Below are 22,173 nucleotides of genomic sequence, written 5' to 3' on the forward strand. Positions count from 1 at the left end.
GAAATTCTGGGAAATTTTAGTACACAGAGCACCAACATGACAGAACAAACACCAACATGTGTCTTCTCTAATATCAAATGTGTTAAGATGTAGTGATTTTTTTTCCACTAGCACATTAGTTTAGATTTTACCAATTCCTTCGATGTATCAGGCAGTCAAGAGTCACACATTTCAATGTTTACTTCACTTAAAGCAGGTTACTTTTGGTAAGTGAAATTTGGTTCATGCAAATAGTAGTAGAATACATACTACTGCTCGGTCAACTACTAAATAGAATAGAATAAGTAAAGGTTAGCAATGTTAACTATAGTCTCACTTTGTAAGCAGTCATTTTCAGAATGGCATTAAGTCTTTCACGCATGAGCTTAGTTGCAAACTTGTTTTTCTTATTTCAAGCATTTGTATAATAGAAACCATACCCAGGGTAGATCCAATAAGTGACTGATTTTGATCCAGGACATAGTGCACTTCTTCTTTCAAGTCAACAATGGCAGCAAATTCCTTAAGATGAGTAGATCTTGATGCTCCTAATCTCTCTGCATATATCCAAAAAAGATTTGAATCCAGCAGATAGAGATTCAAGGTTTTGTTGGTCCTGCAGCTCAGACCAGTAATGTTAGTGCCACTAATATGAAGGTGAGGAATAAAACAATTCCTATCCTCAATGTGAGGAATAGAATTCTGGATGTCATCTTTATCTTTCTTCCCATGGGAAGAAAACACTACTTTAGGGGTCTGAAAGATGGTCTTCTCAGAACTAATGAAACTTAAAAAATGCCTATTTACTGTCCTGCAACATGCAGTGTAATAGTTAAAGGGACTGTAGAAACTTAAGAAATTGCTGCATTCTATGGTATTTGATATAACTTGAAAAAAGGTATGCTCCTGGAGGTAGAAAGAGTCCAAAGCTGCTTCTATCTCAAAAAAATTACAGTGTGGCACTTTGACTGTATTTGGTTTGACACCAAGGGTCTGGTTAATGCAAAGCTCACAGACATTGTGAGTTCTTGAGATCGAATGCCACTGTGGAAGCACCACTGTGTTACAGCACGGGTACTTGGTTATGGAGAACGTTTCTGCCAATTTTGTATGTGCATCTGGAACATAGGAATCAAAAGCTGGTGAATCATTGTCCCCCATGTGCTGGGGATCTGGTTCAGCCTGTTGGCTTTTGTTACAGCTGTGGTATTCCAAGGCCACTTTGGTAATCTACAGAGGGAAAAAAAAAAAAAAAAAAAGCAAGAATAACTGCGCATAGTTCACTCAAATGCAGTTATCTGTTACAGGTTTAACAATGTATTATGCATTTTTTAAATAGAATTTCAGAAATAAAATTGATTATACTCTTCTCAGGCCTTCTTACAAAACAATTATAGGAGGCTTTTACTTGATAACGAAGTTAGTTGTTTAGTATGTAAGAATTAAATGTACAGAACTACAAAAATACAATTTTAAATATTTTCAGTCCATGACATTCATCTCAAGGTGTCTTTACATCATATTTATCACAGTTCAGTAACACTACATTTTAAGGTTAAATCCCACCACTCAAAGAATTAATTGGTACAGGTTCCTGAATTGCCCTTTTTTTCCAGTATGAGGAGAAATTTATTTATTTTAAAGCAATCCCATGTGATAAAAAGATAAAAATTCTTCCTGGTATAGGCAGCACACAACTTTGGTAACTATAATTGCCAGAGTTGAAGCAATGTTGGTATTGACCCAGCCACAACATACAGTTGTAACTCTCCAGGTGTGCTTTGCACTTATTGGTGGGTCGAAGCCTGCCACTCAGTGCAAGTGTTCTGTGCTGCGTCATTTTCTTTTTTTTAACCAAGGGGGAATGGGCACCAAAAAGGCACTTGTATAGACCAAAGAAGGAATTTTCCTCTCTAGGAGATAAATAACAGAACATACAAGAAGGGAAAAAGGAGCAAGTTTTTTCTCACCCTCATCTATCATATTAAATATAATCCAAATACAGAACATCCATACACTGCGCACACAGGAACATTTTGATAGGAAACCTACTTATCAAACACGTGTTGATTACCTCCAGGAGGGCTGTAACAAGATCATCAGTACTAAAATGTAGACTTCAGCAACAGTTTCTGTTAGTCTTTAAGAACACACTGTTAGGTATTTTTGTCCTGAAAGCATATACTTGACCCCTCACACTAAAATCTAGCCTGGAGATTTTGACTACCTATACAGACAAACTTGAGCAGTGACTATGAACAGAAAAACTGATTTGTAATAGGAAATCCCATTTCAGTGAGCTATTACCAGAAAAAAAAATGCCCTGAGCATTCAACATGCAACTTGACATTCTCATTCTGTGAAACTGCCTTACAGTCAAGTGGTTTCAAAGCTTGATGAAACTCACTCCTGACAGTTACAATAAACATCTACTCCTACAGCCAGCTAAAATTAAAAAAAAAAAAAGTTCAATAATATCTCTCTATTGGAAGTGAAGCAATACAACATCAACCAGAATAATCTTTATCTTCTTCCATGAGATTGTTGATATAATGTTGATATAAGTAGATATTCTTTTCAGTTGGATGAAATCTGATACAGAACATCTTATGCTACGCTGACTTAATCTAAATAAATGGCACCTGTTACTACAATGCTTATGCTGGGACAAGCATCATTGAATTAAGTCTGCCGAAATAAGACAGATTAGTATAAGAATAATTGCAGTTCTCTTCCAGTCTCTCCTCAAAGATTTCCTCATACCGTATCTTGTAGCTAAGTTTTATTGTCTATTTCTAGTTTGACTAGATGTTGTACCACAAGTGATTTTTTTCCTCATTGCTTCAGACACTGCAAAATTAATAAGGTCTCCTTGTGGAAAACACGCATTCCAGAACAGAGGTGCTCTGTACACTAGTCAGCATTGCCTCCAAACCTTTGCCCTGCTTTTCATCTTCCACAAATGCTTGTTTCTTACTGCTGTGTGATCACCAATGTGATGTACAGCTGTGTGACATACTAAATAGGACAATAGGTTCCAGCTGAAAAATAATCCGGGGGAAAAAAAATCAGGTAAGTTAGTTTCTATAACTGCATAGCTACACAGCTACACAAACTCCTGTCCTGCACAGTTCAAAAATGGGAATAATGACAGAGAAAGAAAACTGGAAGGAAACTAAGGAACACACACGGGATATAAATATCATATTAGCTCTGACTATTTTCTCAGTTGGGCTAGAGTTCAAATAATAGTGTCTGGTTTAATTAAAGGACTGTATTTCCCTATGTAACCACCTTTAGGGAAGAAAGAAGATTAGAAGAAATAGAATGGGGTGGACAAAACACAAGTTCTGCAACACTCAAAAACATTCTCGGTCTTTATTTGAATTAAGTCAGCTGCACCAGAAGACCAAAGATCTGCCCGTCTCTCACAGCACTCGCTCAAAAGGAAAAAGTTAAGTTCTTGTTTTCAACAACTGTTGACAGGAGACAAAGGCACACTGTGTGTGGTGCAAACTAACATGCAGGATTCATCATAAAATGGATTAAGAAAGTGTGTTTTTAAAGAAAATTGAATACTTGGAGCAGTGAAATAAAATCCCTTACCTGCCACCCAGAAAGAGAATTTTTGAACACTGAAATACCCGTAACAGGAATGTCACAGGCAGCTTGTACTACTAATGCTTATTGCTCTGTTTCACGTGCCTTTTTAAAATGCTGGCAAGTAGCAGTCAAGAGTTAGTCCATTTGGACAAGGGAAAAGCTCTGTCTAAATGCATGCCATGAGGAAGAACTGACAGGCAGGCAGCAGATACTTTGCTAGGTCACTTCTTCAGAAGCATTTAGGCAAGAATCTTTGGGACCTACTGTGGAACAATTGGACTGATTGCTACTACATGAATAAAAGAGAAAACGGAAGGGGGGAAGGGGGGAAAGGGGGAAAAGGGGGAGGAAGGAAGGAAGGAAGGGAGGAAGGAAGGGAGGAAGGAAGGGAGGAAGGAAGGGAGGAAGGAAGGAACAGCGTTAATTTGAGCCACACAAAGGAGAGAAATCTGAATGGGAAGTATTCTCTACCAATTCCAGAAAACATCTCCAATTAAAAGTAAAGTGATTTCTAGTACCAGATGTCCAAATATAATTTCATTACTATGACAATCAGCTTTGAACCTTGAACTGACACTATGCTGCATAAATGATCCTACTACTGTTACTTGACACAGCAAGAAACAGGCCTATCATCCTTAACAGAGCAGATTAACAAAGGATATAAATATGAAAGGAAGTTTAATATAGAGAAAAAGTATACAGATTTCCAACCCCTCATAATACCAAGAGCTAATTCAGGATTTATATGCTCATGTTCCTAAACAACATCCTCTATTTTCACGGAAGGCAATTTCCATTTCTCAGAAACATCAAATGTATACAGTTATGAAACACATATGCCTTAAATCATTGATTTTTCTCTCTGTAACAGTTAGCTCTATATCTTTTTATATTAAAGTCCAAGAAGACCTGAACAGAAAATTTAAAGTAATTCAAGCTATGTCATATCCAATCTGTACCACAACACACAAGGTAAAAATAGTTCTTGTCAACAAGTCTGAGCACAGTTTACCCCAACAGCACTTCACCCACGTTGGGTATTGCACAGTAGCAGTGCAATTTGTCTCAGAATCCTGGGTAGAGTTCTCAAGTTCTAGCATTTTTTGAAGTTAAAAACTGAAGTTATTTCACTTACTTCATCTAAAAGAGGATGAATTTCTGCTAAGGGATTATAAGGTATAAATATGAGCAGTGCTGGTCCTTTCTTCAGCTCATTGTTTAGAAGAAGACTTTTTCCACCATGAGGTCTCAGCCAGCGTATGAGCATCTCTCGATTTTCTAGAGCCCACTTGCAAATATTCTCAGCTGTATAGTTCATGTCATCATTTGGATAGATCTTGAAAAGAGAAAAAATAACTATTTGTTTTCACTTACTAAAACACACTGTTTACTAATGAATGCAGTTCTCAAATATACCATGCTTTGTTACTGTATTGCCTAAAACACTCTTTTTCAATTTAATGACACTATTCAGCATGCTTCAGCATTTCATATATCCTTTCCCAAGGGGTAATCTTTCCAATTTCTCATCAGATAGACAAACAATCTTTTAGGCAACAAGACTTCTACCAGGCAAACCCCTTCTATCACTACAACTTTATAATCTTTACTTTTCTCACTAGTATAAATTTTCTTTATAAAGAGCTCAATCTCTAAGTCACAAATACCTTGTGAATTTAAACATTATTAATGAAGTATACTGTCCTGGTTTCAGTTAGAACAGAGTTAATTTTCTTCCTAGTAGCTGGTAGAATGCTATGTTTTGGCTTAGGATGAGAAGAGTGCTGATAACACCCCGATGTTTTAATTGTTGCAGAGCAGTGCTTATACTAAGCCAAGGACATCTCAGTTTCTTGCTCTGTCCTGTCAACGGGCAGGCTGGGCATGCAGCAAGAGTTGGGAGGGGACAGACCCAGGACAGGTGACCCAAACTAGCCAAAGGGGTATTCCATAGCATCTGACGTCATGCTAAACAATACATAGGGGTGGCTAGCCGGGGGAGGGGGGCCGGACTGCTCGGGGTTAGGCTGGGCATAGGTCAGCGGGTGGTGAGCAATTGCATTGTGCATCACTTGTTTGTACACATTATTATTAGTAGTACTATTATCATCATTGTATTATTATTATTATTATTATCCTGTCTTATTAAACTGTCTTTATCTCAACTCACAGGCTTCACTTTCCATTTCTCTCCCCCGTCCCAGAGAGGGAGGGGGGAGGGTGAGCGAACAGCTGTGTGGTGTTTAGCTGCCAGCTGGGTTAAACCACAACATATACACACCTTAATAAATTAAAAGCCTGTGTATTACAGTTTTTGAAATATTTCTCAGATAAATATAGATACTACATTTAGTTAAGAAAATTATTTTATTCCACCACTTTCCACTTGTGAACACCCATTTATTTTACATTTGTCCGGGTGACATTATGATCGCAGTGTAACAAGAGTTTCAATCTCCAGGTGTTGTCTCAGAGTTACTACAACATAAATGTAATACTCACTAGAGATGTGTTGACATGTCTGTGCAAATACACGCTGCCTGAATTCACCAGTGAGATCTCCTCTGCAACATGTTTATCTGTGATCACTCCAAAGCGTATTGTTCCAAGGTAATCTTAAAGGGCAAATTTTCAGTTTTTAAATATAATTATACACACTGAACTTCTCTCCTGAAAGTCTTAGAAGAATACAGATCTTATTTTTAAAATGCAAAAACACCATCTCCTTTCAAAGCAAAACGCAGAAGGATGCTGTGTAAAGGCACAGAAAATCTTACTGAATAGTAACTGCCAGTATTAGTGATGAAGCGAGGCAGAAGAAACACAAGATGTATATGATGTATATTATTTGCAGTAAATAGGCAACACTTAAATACCTATTTTAATATTTCTAGATTTATAAAAGTGCAGGCAGGGCAGAACACTTCTCACATTTATATTGTATAGAACTATCCCAACACGAAACTGGGAAAATTACAAAACAAAATATAGGAGATTAGGTTTTATATCATACACCAAGTCAGAGGCAAAGTAAAAATCAGAAGAATGGTATCAATTTACTTCATTTGCTGACAGAAATATCCTTAAAATATGCTAATCTTAAGTTTAAGAAAGTTGCATCCAGAATTTATGACAAAAGAATTGCTACCAAAAAATTAATGTTCTTAAGATAATATTAAGATAATAAGCATCATAAACTTCTTAAGGAAGTTTGAATTTCTGTGAAATCAACATTGGAAGAGAAACTAGCAGCTTTCTGCTTATTTAAAATAGTTTTGATGAACAATGTACAGCTGTGTCACTACTGACTCATTCAAGACCATTTATTTTCAAAAATCTGTAAGCAATCAGGGTCTGCAAGTACATGCAGTGAAGTTTAAAAATGGGGTTTGTGAAAAGGAAAAGCACATTAAGAATAGTGTACATTACAATACCACTTTATGACCTGATTAAAGAGCACCACAGTGCATTAAACTTTTAAAGTAGTATTTTGACTTAATGGAACGTGGCTTGGTAATCGACAGAAAACCTCAGAACAGATTCCTCTCTGAGAGCAGTGCATCATGAAGAAATGTTTCTGAACACAGATAACAAATTCTCACTAACCTGAGTTGTAAAATAGCACTTAGAAGAGCAAAGTAACCCAGAAATGCATTCAGCTCTCCAGTGTCACGAAAGAATAATAGCTACTAATAAAAGCACATAAAATCTATGCCTGGAATTTACCATCAGCAGAACAAATGTGTTTGTATACTTACTGTACAGAGATATTACTAACAGCATGGTGCTGGTGATTAGCAAGTAGATGACAGAAAAAAAATAGAAGTGCTGCTGCCTGTTACCAACTATCCAGATTTTACAAAAGAAACGGTCCACTGCAGTCTCTGATGCATCAAAACCCACAAGTTCATCAGATGGAAATACTCAAAGGCTGGCTAAGCATACTGACACACATGGAAGGCATTACTCCTCCATTATGAATTGCCAGTCCACCGTTTGTAGTGGCTTTTAAAACCACTGCTGCAGTGGGAAATTGATTCTCTATAATTTTATTTCAAATAAATGTATTCAGAACAACAGAGCTGAGTGATCTATATTAGGTTATTAATTAGCTAAATGGGTATAATAAGCCTGTTCCTTACAGCCTTTTAGTCAAGCTCGCATAGTCTTTAGGAGCACCTTACACCTTTGTATAGAAGATTTAGTGTACAATACTGATGTTTTAAGAAACACTTATAATAAAATCTCTAACACTTATAATAAAACCCAAAATAAAACCTCTAAGAGTTATGAAAACTACACATATTGTATTAAGCGCACTTATTTTCTGTACATATGCATTCACCCCTCTGAACTTGCCATTTCAGTTGTTGCACAAGATACTCTTGAATTCAAATTACTTAAGTGCTAGTCTGATTATGTTGCATCTGTTACAGCTACCTTTAGTTTTCTGAAAAAAGTGTATCTTAACATATCCTTGAACTGCAAACTGTCATATACTTTAATTCCATGATGGCTGATCACAAAATATACAACACACCTTTAATGTATGCCGTCTTTACATAGTAATAAAAGATAGTTTCATAATTAGATCAACACTCAAAAGGGACTACATTTCAAGTTATAAAATATTGTAAAGAACCACTGAAGTCCATATGCATAAATTGTTCACAGATGCCTTATATTTTTTAAGATGAAGCTTTTACCTTTCTTTAATGAATGTAAAGCTGACGTAAAGAAAGTTAAATAACCAGGAGGCTGAGGCGAAGCATTGAACTCAAAATATCCTATAACTCCAGGCTGAAAGAATAAAAATTAGTTAGCCAATCTGTTTTCAAGTACACATACATGAAACATAACATTATAAAAAGGCAACAAAACAATATTTACTGAAGAACAGTCATTTTATGCTGCAAGAATATTTTAACATCAAAAGATTGTTTGGAAATCAAACAATCAAACTAAGGATGTTGTTAAACCCTACATATCACAAGAGAGGGGTTTATGACTATTGAGGAATGAGTTTCAAGCTGCATATTTGCTGTGTTAGCTATTAAAGTTCTCTAAAAACAATCTTTGCTTTGAAATTAATTTGAGAATCATAAGAACAATAATCATCATAAAGACTTTTCTCAGAATTGAAATATAAAAGATGATTTTTCTAACTATCAAGAACTTAACATTTTAATTATTTACTATGTTGCATGTAATTAGCAACTACATATGAATTTACACTTTTTTTTTGAGTGAATAATTGAACTGCTGAGCCAACTTAACGTCCTATCATTATCAGTCATAGTAAATTCTTTCATTATGTTGTTCCTGAGATTTAGAGAACAGCTGCACAAAAATAATGAGACCCACATCCCACTTGCATATCCATACATAAGAACAGATCTTCAAATTGCCAGACAAATTGAAATTCTCAGCTCTGAATAGGCCTCATGTCTTTGTCAGGTACCAAGCCTGCATGGCATCCGATTAAATTCAGGAAGAGCATCTGGGAGAAGCTGACATGGAACAGACAGAAGAATAGACTCCTGCTCCAGAATTTCAAATAAATTTTGGTCTTAATAGATTATATTCTGCAAAACTTAACACTGATTATTAATCACTTTTTTTTTTTTTTTTTACCTCACCACTCAAATTGATCTAATAGACTTTTAGGACAGAGTAAGTGATGGGATTTGGTTATTCTGTGTTATTTGTTTCCCAGTTCCACCAGAGAAGGCATTTGATGCACAGAGCAAGAGCACAGGTATCACTGTGGGACAAATGATTCTAGATTCACTGATCACCCATTTATGTGGCAAAAGCCTTCCCACCTATATATTTTTTTTTTTTTATTTCATAGAATGCTTTAATTATTTATTTAACTTTTACATATAAAAATTTGTTTTAAAACATGGACAAATGTTTTGCCTATTACTGCTATTAGTAATATTATCTTGGGATATTTCACCAATAAAAACATCTCCATTCCAACTACTGACCTGTTCTTTCAGGCAGGAATTGTCCTGTCAAAAAGTGAATGTTAAACACAAGACCCTTGCTCATAAAGATTTCTTATGAAGTATGCCAAGAAAATTATCAACAATAAAAATGAGGTAGAACAATTAGGCAAATTTACCCAGTAACAGTTGTCAAGAAGAAAATAAAAATATAAATTAAAAAGGAAAAAATACAGCAATATAACAGCATTCATTGTAATTGCTTTTTTTTTTTTTTTTTAATGATCTTTCCTAATATAAAATTAAGTAAAAAAAATCTCATAAAAACTTTTAAAGTCAAGTAAAGTAAAGTAAACAAAAGTAAGGGGGCAGATAACTATTAAAGATTCATAGCTTCCCATTTCCTAGGACCATTTTTCAATACCATTACTCTAAGAAGCAAACCTATGGCACCACCCAGTGAATGAAAGAGAAGTCAAAATTGGCAAAGTGTGAAAGGGGCAGATCTAGAAACATTTATAAAATTATTTTAAATGGTAAGGCTCTGATTCTGACTGCTAGCTCTGTTATCCACAGAGGGTTAAGATTTGTATGCACTGCCTGAAGAATGTGCTGCCACGAGTCATTTTTATAAAACGTTTCTTCAGTAAGAAGAAACTACATGTATAGGGGGAGAATATATGCCTTATGTAGGTTAACTCATGCTACGTGCCTAATCAGTAACCTGTTTAAGTAATGGCCTTTTAATGATTGTCCAACGACAGTGGGATAGTGTTGATATGTTTCAAAATTGAAAACTCATTAATATCATCTCCTAAATGAAGCTCATATATGAAAATACAGAATTATTAATTGTAGTGCAGCCTATTTCTTGATGGGTCTCCGGCTGGATCATGTCTATTTCAGACTTGTGCTGACATGCAATTCCTGCCTCAGCTTATCTGTAAACACAGGAAAGAACACAGGAAGAGGCAAGGAGAAATGTCATCTTTAGAGGGACAGAAGAACCCATACTACATGCAAAGAAACAGTTGTATTGACTGCTATTAGATGAATGAACTTGGTAAAAGCTTCTTCATTTCCTAATGATGTTAGTGATATTATGTAGCCAGGACAGAAAGTAAATGGTCACCTCATCATTTAACATCAGCATCAAACACAACAGCAAAGTCAAATCCACGTCTGGGTCAGACCTCACATGGTGGTTAACGCTCAGGAAGCATTTCTACACACGTGGAGCACAGAAGCAAGCTGACATCAAGCTAAGACACACCAGCTACCTCCCAGAGAGACAGCCTCTTTCCCTCTCTCTCCCCATGCCAGAAAGCAACATGCTCCCTGGGCATGTTTAATTCTCACAGCTCAGTGAAGCTTTCTGTCCAACTGCAAAAGCAGCAAGGTTTCTTGTCTGTGCCTCAGAAGGAAGGGGCCATTTCTAGTAGCTGTGTTAGTCAGATGAGGAATTAGACATGCCAGTTTGGATTCAAACGAAGCCACCACATCCCTGCAGCTAATAAAACACAAGGAGTCTGAGCACGTGTTCTAACAGGCACGTAGGAACCACATCTTTCTCCTGATGTTACTTAAACTTTCCCATACATTCCACAATTGTAAGTACTTTCCAACTGGGATGTTTTTCCTTTGCTCTCAAAAAACAATTTATAATTTTTATCTGATTTTAATTGTGCACTAGTATCATCCCACAAACAATAAAAAAACTAATCAACATCAGAAAATGCAGAATCTCAACCTTCAAGTCAACATTTTTCATAGTGTTTGAGCGCCCTCTTGTGTCATCAACACGTTCATCACTTGGTTGGGGAACAGATGCACCATAAAAACGACACCACTTGCTCCTTATTTTTAGCTGGATTGTGTTCATGAACATTTCTTAGAAATAAAAACATGCTAATTAAAAATTGAATACAAGATTAACTACTAGATTGCAGTATCTCTTTATATGCTTTAACTTAAAAAAAAAACGATGTAAATGTTTAATTTGATACCTTTACAGACCTTTCTAGTTCAAACATGTTAACATGCTTAATGGATTTCAGCACCTGACTGAGTGTGAGTAGAGCTCCTGATTTGCCTTGCTAGACCCTTTTTCTGTCAAAAACTGACTACTGGAATTTGAGCAGCTGATTAAAGCATAAAGAGCTTTACAGATTAAATGGAAAAAGGACAATCCCAGGCTTGAAGTCCCAGCTATCAGTAAATTGACAGTCAATAATAAAGTGCCCTTGGAAACAAGATAAGCACAGCAACACGTTAGCATGGAAACACGTGCTGAGAAGACCTCCTGCTCAACATGACACTTTGCGTATGAATCACTCACCTACTATACTAATAACTTACCAACTTATTGTCTACTCCAAATTCTACATAGTGCTGTTTTTGGACAGAAAATATAGGAGACCTTACTACTAGTAGGTCTTAAAAAGCAGATACAGCAGAAGTAGAATGAAACAGCCAAGAACATGCACTGGCTCAGTGCAGCTGGGATCAGCTTCAAAAGCATCCTTTTTGCACCAGGGCCGGGGCAATCCTGGACGTGAGCACAGACTGGGAGAGGAACTCACCAAGAGCAGCCCTGCAGAGAAGGACTTGGGGGTTCTGGTGGATGAAAAGCTCAACATGACCCAGCAGTGTGTGCTTGCAGCCCAGAAGGGCAACTGCATCCTGGGCTGCATCAACAGAGGGCTGGCCGGCAGGTCAAGGGAGGGGACTGTCCCCCTCTGCTCTGCCCTGGTGAGGTCCCACCTGGAGTCCTGCGACCAGGTTTGGGGCCCCCAGCATAAGCAAGATGTGGAGATGTTAGAGCAGGTTCAGAGGAGGGCAACAAAGATGATCAAAGGGCTGGAGCACCTCTCCTGCCAAGAGAGGCTGATGGAGCTGTGGATGTTCAGCCTGAAGAGAAGAACCCAGGGTGACCTCATTGCAACTTTTCGATACCTAAAGGGGGCTTATGAAAAAAGAGGGAGAGCAACTTATTGCTTGGTCAGATAATGACAGGACAAGGAGGAATAGTTTTAAACTGAAAGAGAGGAGAGTTAAATCAGATGGTAGGAAGAAATTCTTCACTCAGAGGGTGGTGAGGCCCTGACCCAGGCTGCCCAGAGAAGTTGTGGGTGCCCCATCCCTGGAGGTGTTCAAGGCCAGGCTGGATGGGGCCCTGGGCACCCTGATGTAGTGGGAGGTGTCCCTGCCCATGGCAGAGGGGGAGAACTGGGTGGGTTTTAAGGTCCCTTCCAACCCAGCCCTTTCTATTATTGACAGAAGTTTTCAAGTGAAAAGCAAATATCCCTAACCTAAGTCTGCAGAATCTATTTTCTAGCAGAACACACAATTGAAGATTAGATACTAATGACAAATCTTTCAGAAACTATTGTGAACTCCAAATTAATTAGCTTTTCAACAAAGAAATAACAAAGAAAAGATCAAGCAGCAGAGACTGATCAGAATGTCCCGAAGATCTACTTACAGTCCTCTGTCCTTTCCCTTCTGCTGAAAACTAACCCTTTTTATATATAAAATATCAAATTCAAAACAGCAGCCCATACAGTGCTGTGCTCTGCACCTGTATAGCTAGAACAGCAGTGGTATCACACCAGTGTTGTGTCTGCTGCTGAGCAGTGCTGGCACAGCATCAGGACTCTCTAATCCTCCTAGAGGGTGGGCAAAAAAGTGAGAAAGGAACATCACCAGGGCAGCTGACCTAAACCAACCAAAGGGATATTCCATACCATATGATGTCACACTCAGCAGTAAAAGGTGGAAAAAGGAAGAAGAGGGGAGGGGTGGGCTCTCATTGCAACACTGGCTACATTTGTTGAGGCCCTGCTTCAAGGACGTGGTCAAGCATCACTCATTTGTGGGAAGTAGAGAGTAATTTCTTTCCTCTGCACTTCCACACAGCCTTTACTTGTTTTGTTTTGTTTTTTTCCCTTCCTTCTCCCTTTTCCCCTTTCCCTTTTTTCCCTTTACTTAAATTGTTTAATTAATAATAATCTTTCCTTAATAATTATTTTTCCCCTTTAATTAAATTATCCTTATCTCAACCTGTGAGTTGTTCTTTCCTTTACTTCTTCCCCTCCTTTTCTAAGGAGGGGGAGTGAGAGAGCGGTTGTGGTGGAGTTCAGCTGCCCAGCACGGTAAAACCACCACACTTGTTCCCTGTACAGATCTTACAAACACAGCAGACACCCTGTGCAGTATCCCCTTTGGCTTAACTTTAGAGAGGCAAGACACTGGGTACCTAGTGCCACCAGCTGGGGAATAACCTCAGCCTTAAATGAATACAGGCAGGGCATCACAACAGCTCAGAAAACTCATAGTTCTTTCAAGGAAAAAGAACAAATAAATACTGAACGTAGAGACTGGGAACTTGGAGCCATAGAATTAAAGCACAGGAAGCAAGGAAGCTTGAACATAGCCTGTAAGTACAAATAGACATTCAATTGTTAAGCAGTATTTCAAAAAAAAAAAGAAAAAAGGTTTCCCACCATAGATTTCTTATATTTTAGTCTTTTCCACTGGAAGCGCACATCCTACTATAAAGCAAATTTCAGCTTACCAGCACTATGCTTATTAGCTGCCCTTTGCAGACTACCAAGAATAATTCAGAGAACACAGCCCCAGTTCCCAAAACCCAAGCACGGCTGTTTTTCAAAGGAGGTAGAAAACCAGTAACGAAGCTTTAGACTGGCAAACTGAAGCACAGGAAGGACAACAGAACTGTTTGCAATCACAGAAAGTATCGGCAGCAGATGCAGAGACAGAACTTGCTACTCCTGACTCCAAGTCCCTGCTGAAACACTGGCAAATGAAATCCATGAGTAGTTCTAGCTGGATGAACTAAACAATAAAGAGCACAGCACCGACCCATGGTAACTGCAAGCGTGTACCCCCTTTTGCCATGGCAGCTCTCACCTAACAGCACACATCGCACTCCATCCTGCGGCAGAACAGGAGATAACTCAAAGAGGAACTGGGCTTCATTCTGAAACACTGGAAAGGCCAGTGTGCTGGCCACTACTACAGAATCACTTGGTCGTGTAGGTCTTCCATTCTGCCCCAGTAGCTGGGAGTTTAGTAACATTATAATATTTCCCACTGTGCACTACAGGAATGAACGGTTACAAAGGGATTACCAATGACTCTGATCTAAGTGCGTTTTGTCCATTTGGAAGTTATTAACCCACTAGTACTGCTACCCATTGTGACACCTCTGAACACAAAAAAATGAAAATTAATTAAACACAGGGCACCAGTGAACTGAGATCACAAAGTAAGAGCTTACAAAGAGGTCAGAAGCCATTATGTTAACTGCTTTCACATTTGTTTTTACTTTACAGACTTATCTTATTAGAAAGGTTTAATGCTCCTTTAAAAAATAAAACAATTATTACATATTTCTCAGATGTTTTTCCAACAGACTGCAAGATTTTTTGGGAAAATATTTCTCCCATTTTTCTTATTCATGTGTTTATTTATTTTTTTCTTATGAGGTTACAATTATGATTTTTGCCTCTGTGTAATAAAGTCCTGCAAATTAACAGCATCACTGAATTATGGTAAGCACTACACAGGGAACTAGCATTATGAATTTGTCATTTCATGTATTTATGATTTCAACAAAATTTACATGGCACTGATTTCAAGATTCTGGAAAGAAACTAGTACTTTGTAGCAGATAAAATTTAATCGTAAAACAAGTCAAATCCTTTCTGAACCACTGCAGTAAAGCTAGAGAAGAGAGACAAGTACCTCATAATTTGAGAGGAAATCTAGTAATTTTGATCGAGACGAGATGTAGAGTAGTGGTGTCATCACCCGGCGAACAAACTTTTCAATATAAACAGCACTCATAGGGCCTTTGTACTCAATTGGTCCAAAACTAGTACCAAAAAAAATAATAAAGCATTAAGACTTAGAAATAGAAAGAGTCCCTGCTGGGAGTGGCAGAGAGAAGAGTTATACAAACAGCATGCTCAGCCTCTTGGGAACTGCCCCCAATTATCAGTGGCTTCTGTAACTGATAGAGGAGCTGTGTTACACAACAGTGTTACTGTAGTACAGCTTACACTCCTAAACTGAAATTGCAGTGACTACGGGTAGGCAAGATGTGTTGGTGAGGACAAAGGGATGAGGACCGCTTCTGAGTCCCATTGCAGAAGCTGGTAAAAGCCAGGAATGACTTAGGTAATCAGAGACATCTTTCTGCTTTGTCCAAGTAAATACATGTGACTTAAAAATACAGATCTGAAAAAATGCTACTATTTTCACTTTAATTTTTACATTTTTACACTAGTTCAAACAGTATCAACCTGAAAAGGTGCAAGATCTCTTTACAGAGACATTTACAAGTATACCTCAGTAAGGCATGGACAAATCCAGTCGCACTGCTGACAGACAGACTGAGCAAGTCTACAGCTTCCTCCCAGCCACCCATGACCAGCCCACACCACATCAGGTGGTCCTAAAACATGGGGGCCTTGGGAGTATGGCCTCCAGTGCTCCTCCATCACCTTGAAAGCCTGCATCTGAGTTGCTATCATTAGGTTGGACAAAGCATCACAAACTAAAAAGAAATCAAACATAAAAGCACGAGGAATTAGTCCATTCCCATTGAGCAATTTAATGTGATTCAAAGTCCAGCTGACAAAGATAAGGATTGCTTCTCCTCAATTTATAAATCCTCAAACCAAACAAAATCAGCCTCTGTAATGGAAGACAGCTGCAGTGCAAGACTCAGGTGCACAAGCAAAAACGTGAGAAACTACACAGCATCCAACTGTATTGCACCTAGCATTAGAAAAGTGTTTTATGCTCCACACACACACACAAAAAAAAAGACATACAAATGCTAGAAAAATAAAAACGAGATTATATAGAATGCTATATGATGGTATCTCAACATTTAGAGAATTAAAAAATGAGTGTGAAATTCAAATTTAGAAGAACACCTTCAGTATACAGTTCCATTTAAACATGCACCTACATTCCACTACCTTCAACAGCCCTTAAATACATACTTGGCTGCTGCTAAACATTGGGACCAGTTAATATAATCCACCTACAGAGCAGGCAGAAATCTAAAATAAAAATATAAATCTGAATTTTGTGGAGAGAGAATATCCAGGAGATGCGTGTGCACTACAAATTTTCCTGAACAATGAACTGAGCAGCATGTCATTTAACTGACATTTACAGCCCTTCTCAACACCTAAGTAGCATGTATAATGAGCTTCACCCAGAATCTCCTCCTCTTCATCTGTTTAACTGTAGATGCAGCACCTTGAAAATGCAACATTTTATAAAAAAAACCTCTGTTTTGCGAAGTACCAATAAAGAAGCCAGACTGTATATATGAAACTCTTACCTCCGGTGGTATAAGTGTATCACAGGAAAATAAAAGAAATGCTTCTGCTTCCTACATTTCCCCTGGTTCCACCAGCAATTAATGGCCACAAACAGCACCTGCAAAGCAGATAAAAATTCACAGCTAGCGAAGTACATTACTGTGACTTTCTTTATCTAGCATGTTTTTTTCCAATCTGTTCCATCTGCTATTTTTAAATGACTTTTCAAGGCAGTATTCCATATCTGTTCCTCTTAATTCTATCATCCAAGTTTTTTTTTTTTCTTTTGTTTCCTGCTTTTGTTGGTCACTTCTTTGTAATAGCAATCTGTCATGGTCACTTTTACTTCTAGTTTTTAAGCTTCCTAACCGAAATCCTCCAAATCTACTAACTTTGTCATAACCCATATTGATAACTTATTCTGCATAAAGCAGCTCAATGAGTGGAGGTTTCGGACAACTGTATGTGTTCAGAGGTAATCACCCGACAGACAGCAATGCAAGGGCTGCAAAGCCTTTTATGATTACTGTTGTCTCCAGTGATAGTGGAACTGGAGGCAAACTCCCTGTTGTTTGTGTCTGAAGGCACACAAATAAATCCAGAAACACTTCTAAGAAGAAACTTGCAGGGCTCTCCATTCAGGAGCAGAAATAACACAGGTTTTCTCCATTTATTCTAACACTACGTATGTAAAGATGACTAGCTTAGTTACTCAAAGATACAGACATTCAGGTCTTACTGGTGCCCATGGGTTGACAGAAATCAGCTCTTTGATCTCTAAACGGAGGCTATCAGGTCACATTTAAGATTCGCATCTTCTCTAGAGTTACCTGGTCTGACAACCTGCTGGCCACACGTTCTATTTCTTCTCTTGCTGCAACAGACTGCCCACACCACGGTGCATAGAAGAAATACAATGCAATTTCTGAATCCTGACGAAGGTGATCTGCATAGTCTAATTGTCCCCGGAAAAAATCAATGACTGGAGATCTCGTGGAGAAGAAATTCATGGGAAGCTTTGCTGGCATTGTTACGTCTTTTGCTCGGCTGTGGGAAGGAAGGTAAGAGGGCTTATTGAGACTGTAAAACAGGAGTTTAAAAAAGTGTGCCCAAAGCCCTCATTCACATTAGTGAATGTCATGCAATGACAAAACTTTAAGAATTGATGCAAAATGACTACAACTTCAATTATCTGAGTTAGTTTCAATAAATACTTTAAAATCTAATGATTACCCTTATTAACAAGCTTCAGAAAGTAACACTGTCATAACATGCACTCAGTTTATGGCTGTGTTAGCTCACACTCTTATTGCTGGTTGCTGCAGATCATAAAATTACCAGGAAGAGTGATTTCTTTGGATTTCTTCCCTGGCCTCATCCTCTTTTAACACTTGTACTTTAGGTAACAGCACCCTGATAAGAGAAGAGACACTGGTCATAAAGATTTGTGATGTTTGTATGAACAGAGACTATTACTATGCTTATGCTTTGAAGTATTCTATGCTTCTTTTGTACTGTATTATGAAAAAATATTTGTTTTTACTAATGACTTTTAGCATTATATAAATGTGTATTGGTTTACTTCACTGATGTCAGTGATTAGAGCAGGGATCACAAACTCTGTTCAGGGCATGTTTCATCTACAGCAAAAAGAACTTACCAGTAAGTGTTTAAAGACTATACAATGTAAGATTTAGATAGAAAAAGTTTCTTAAGAGAAACAAGTTTGACCAACAGTACCAAGAGCATAAACTAAGTGCTCAGGAAACTGCTTTCTATCAAATCTAGAATCAACCATTCCAAAATTCAGCATTTCCAACGTGTTCAGAAGTGTTTAGTGGTATAAACTGCCTTAAACACAAGTGTATGATTGTATTCTTTCTGTTTTTTTTCTTAGTTCTCTTGAACTAGCTATATTTACACTACAGCAAATTAGATTAAAAACTGGACCACATCACTGTACTGATCCGTTTTGCCATAGTTTCTCCTTCACAGGAAGTTTTAGGAAAGATTATGCATTTCTCTGCCTTGTATCACAACAAAAAGCTAAACATAAAAATATTTTTATTTTAACCTCTTTTGATTCTTTTCAGGTTAGAATGTTAGTAACCAATAAATTATTGAGCCCTGAACACTGTTAAATTCATACTTTAAGCAACCTCTTAGTAACACCGCTACATTTTCAAATCTTACGATCGTCCTGGTTGGTGCCTGTGTTTTAACAAAACAGATCCACAAAACCAACAGCTCCTCTCATTTCCAGGTTATTTAGTACATAATTAAAGCTCAAGACTTAAAAGTTTCTAAAAGTTATGGAAGTTCGTAATTCAAACATAAGAGGCATTTCTCATATCAAATCCAGAGTTTTTAAAATACAAACTGGTTCCTCATGTACACAATTCATTAATTCCACTACTCACAAACCAATTTGTTTTCACGCAGATGGCCAAAAATCTCATTTGTCCCATGGACTTCTATTTTGGGTCCTTCTTGTCTCGCCCCTCACTAACCCTTCTTCCCCAGCCCTTGGTTTCTTAGGTCCCCTCAAATCAGTTCCTGTTTCCCTCCCATTCCTTCACCCCACTTTTAGCCAAACCACTCCTTTCTTCCCTGTACAGAAGCACTACCCCAACTCACTGGCCACGTGCTGAGTAGGCACTGAAAGCCAAACGCAGCCCATAAGCATTAACCTCACACTGACACCTGCTTCTTAGGAGACATTAAATGAGAATTTCTCCTCTTACACATATTCAGGTTGTCCACTTTCATTATACTGCTTAAAAACCTCTGCTTCCTCTACTGGATTAAACTGGAAGTGGACAATCGGTTCAAGAGTTATGGTGAATGGGCAGACAGATGGACACAGGGTATGACAGCATAAGCCTTAAAAATGACATAGGAAATTGGCTCTAAAGAAAATATGTAAAATAGGTCAACAGAAGATATACCATAGCACGAATGATTCAGGAACTACATGTCTATCCTCAAATAGGGAAAACAAAACAAAACAAAACAAAAAAAAAACCTCTAGTAATTATGAATTTATCATCAGTCCTACCTATCAGGGGAGGTCCCAGCCAACTGGCAGCTAGCAAACGTGACGCCCATCTACAAGAAGGGACAGAGGGCCGGAGGGTAGACCTGGGGAACTATAGGCCTGTCAGTTTGACCTCAGTGCCAGGGAAGCTCATGGAGTAGATGAGCTTGAGTGTCATCACGCGGCACTTGCAGGGCAACCAGGCGATCAGGCCCAGTCAGCATGGGTTTACCAAAGGCAGGTCCTGCTTGATGAACCTGATCTCCTTCTATGACAAAGTGACCCGCTGGGTGGATGAGGGAAAGGCTGTGGTCTACCTTGACTTCAGTAAGGCTTTTGATACCATTTCCCACAGCATTCTCCTCAAGAAACTGGCTGCTTGTGGCTTGGACTGGCGTGCGCTTTGTTGGGTTAAAAACTGGCTGGATAGCTGGGCCCAATCATGGTAAATGGAGTCAAGTCCAGTTGGAGGCCAGTCACTAGTGGCATCCCCCAGGGCTCGGTACTGGGGCCAGTTCTCTTTAATATCTTTATCGATGATCTGGATGAGGGCATCGAGTGCACCCTCAGTAAATTTGCAGATGACACCAAGTTAGGTGCATGTGTCGATCTGCTTGAGGGTAGGCTCTGCAGGAGGATCTGGATAGGCTGGACCGATGGGCTGAGGTCAACTGCATGAAGTTCAACAAGGCCAAGTGCCAGGTCCTGCACCTGGGGCACAACAACCCCAAGCAGAGCTACAGGTTGGGAGATGAGTGGTTGGAAAGCTGCCTGGCAGAGAAGGACCTGAGAGTATTGGTTGATAGTTGGCTGAGTATGAGCCAGCAGTGTGCTCAGGTGGCCAACGGCATCCTGACTTGTATAAGAAGCAGCGTGGCCAGCAGGGCTAGGGAAGTGATTGCCCCCCTGTACTCGGCTCTGGTGAGGCCGTACCTCAAGTATTGTGTTCAGTTTTGGGCCCCTTGCTACAAGAAGGACATCGAGGTGCTCGAGCGAGTCCAGAGAAAGGCAACGAAGCTGGTGAGGGGTCTGGAGAACAAGTCTTACGAGGAGCGGCTGAGGGAGCTGGGATTGTTCAGCCTGGAGGAGAAGAGGAGGCTCAGGGATGACCTTATCACTCTCTACAGGTACCTTAAAGGAGGCTGTAGCGAGGTGGGGGCTGGTCTATTCTCCCATGTGCCTGGCAACAGGACGAGGGGGAATGGGCTTAAGTTGCGCCAGGGGAGGTTTAGGTTGGATATTAGGAAGAACTTCTTTACCAAAAGGGTTGTTAGGTATTGGAATGGGCTGCCCAGGGAAGTGGTTGAGTCACCATCCCTGGAGGTCTTTAGAAGATGCTTAGACATAGAGCTTAGTGATATTGTTTAGTGGAGGACTTGTTAGTGTTAGATCAGAGGTTGGACTCGATGATCTTGGAGGTCTCTTCCAACCTAGATGATTCTGTGAAAAAAAGCACCACACAACAAACGAAGAGCCACCAGCTTCTTACTCTGATTTGCTCAATAGTGCCTCCCTCTGATGTATAGCACAGGACCTTCACATAGTTTTTACATACAAACTAAGCCTCATTTCAACAGAACGACCTGATAATAACAGAAAGCACATGCAAGCATGTTTTTGATCAGGCCCCTCGTCTGCCAAGTCGTAAGGCTGCCTCAAAAGACATTTGCATGGTACCAGAAATAGTTCAGGCTCTACACCGCAGACTTTTCACAATTACATGTTAGCTCAGGCAGCAGCTGGCTGTTCCTTGAGTGTCTACAAACCTGCAATACCTTGGTCCCCACTAGCAGATTCCCTTGTAGTAAGGGAATTTTCCCTTCCATACACTTTATTCATGGGTTGTAGAAGTTCCTGCCACTTACAACATATAACTGTACTTGGGTGCTGAGACTTGATTACAAACTGAACTGATGTGAATTGAGAAATTAAGCATTAAGTCATAGTTAACGTGTACAATTAACCATCCTCCAAATCGCACATGGAATTTGTACACTTGAATTTTCTGTTTCTGGCAGCAACACAATGCAGAACACTTTCCCAGTATTAGCTTTTCTGTCTGACTGTACTATGAAAAGCCAAAACACTGTAACCAAATTTTCTGTTGAGAGTATAGAGCGGTGAGAAGCTCATTCCAGGAGCAACTTGTCAGCTTTCATATACAGCTAGGAATGAAATGAAAGGGACATGCAAGTTTTTGAAGAAAGGGGCACAGGAAGAGAACAAAAGCATCACG

At 38.9% G+C, this 22,173-nt stretch overlaps 1 protein-coding gene across 2 annotated transcripts in view; it reads right to left on the minus strand.

The window, feature by feature from the left end:
* Positions 1–22,173, minus strand: part of TXNDC11 (thioredoxin domain containing 11) — a 29,085-nt gene that overhangs the window by 6,075 nt on the left and 837 nt on the right. Inside the window, exons 2-9 of one of the 2 annotated variants that reach the window (XM_084536352.1) lie at positions 18,239–18,313; positions 17,731–17,947; positions 16,921–17,018; positions 15,306–15,435; positions 8,292–8,385; positions 6,088–6,200; positions 4,721–4,921; positions 420–1,209 (exon numbers count right to left, since the gene is read on the minus strand). In XM_084536352.1, the coding sequence (XP_084392478.1) occupies positions 420–1,209; positions 4,721–4,921; positions 6,088–6,200; positions 8,292–8,385; positions 15,306–15,435; positions 16,921–17,018; positions 17,731–17,947; positions 18,239–18,313 (1,718 nt within the window). The remainder of the gene's footprint in view (positions 1–419; positions 1,210–4,720; positions 4,922–6,087; positions 6,201–8,291; positions 8,386–15,305; positions 15,436–16,920; positions 17,019–17,730; positions 17,948–18,238; positions 18,314–22,173) is intronic. The other variant, XM_084536353.1, reaches the window with a different exon arrangement.

The sequence above is a fragment of the Aythya ferina genome (assembly GCF_964211825.1).
Source record: "Aythya ferina genome assembly, chromosome: 15".
NCBI classification, from domain to species: domain Eukaryota; kingdom Metazoa; phylum Chordata; class Aves; order Anseriformes; family Anatidae; genus Aythya; species Aythya ferina.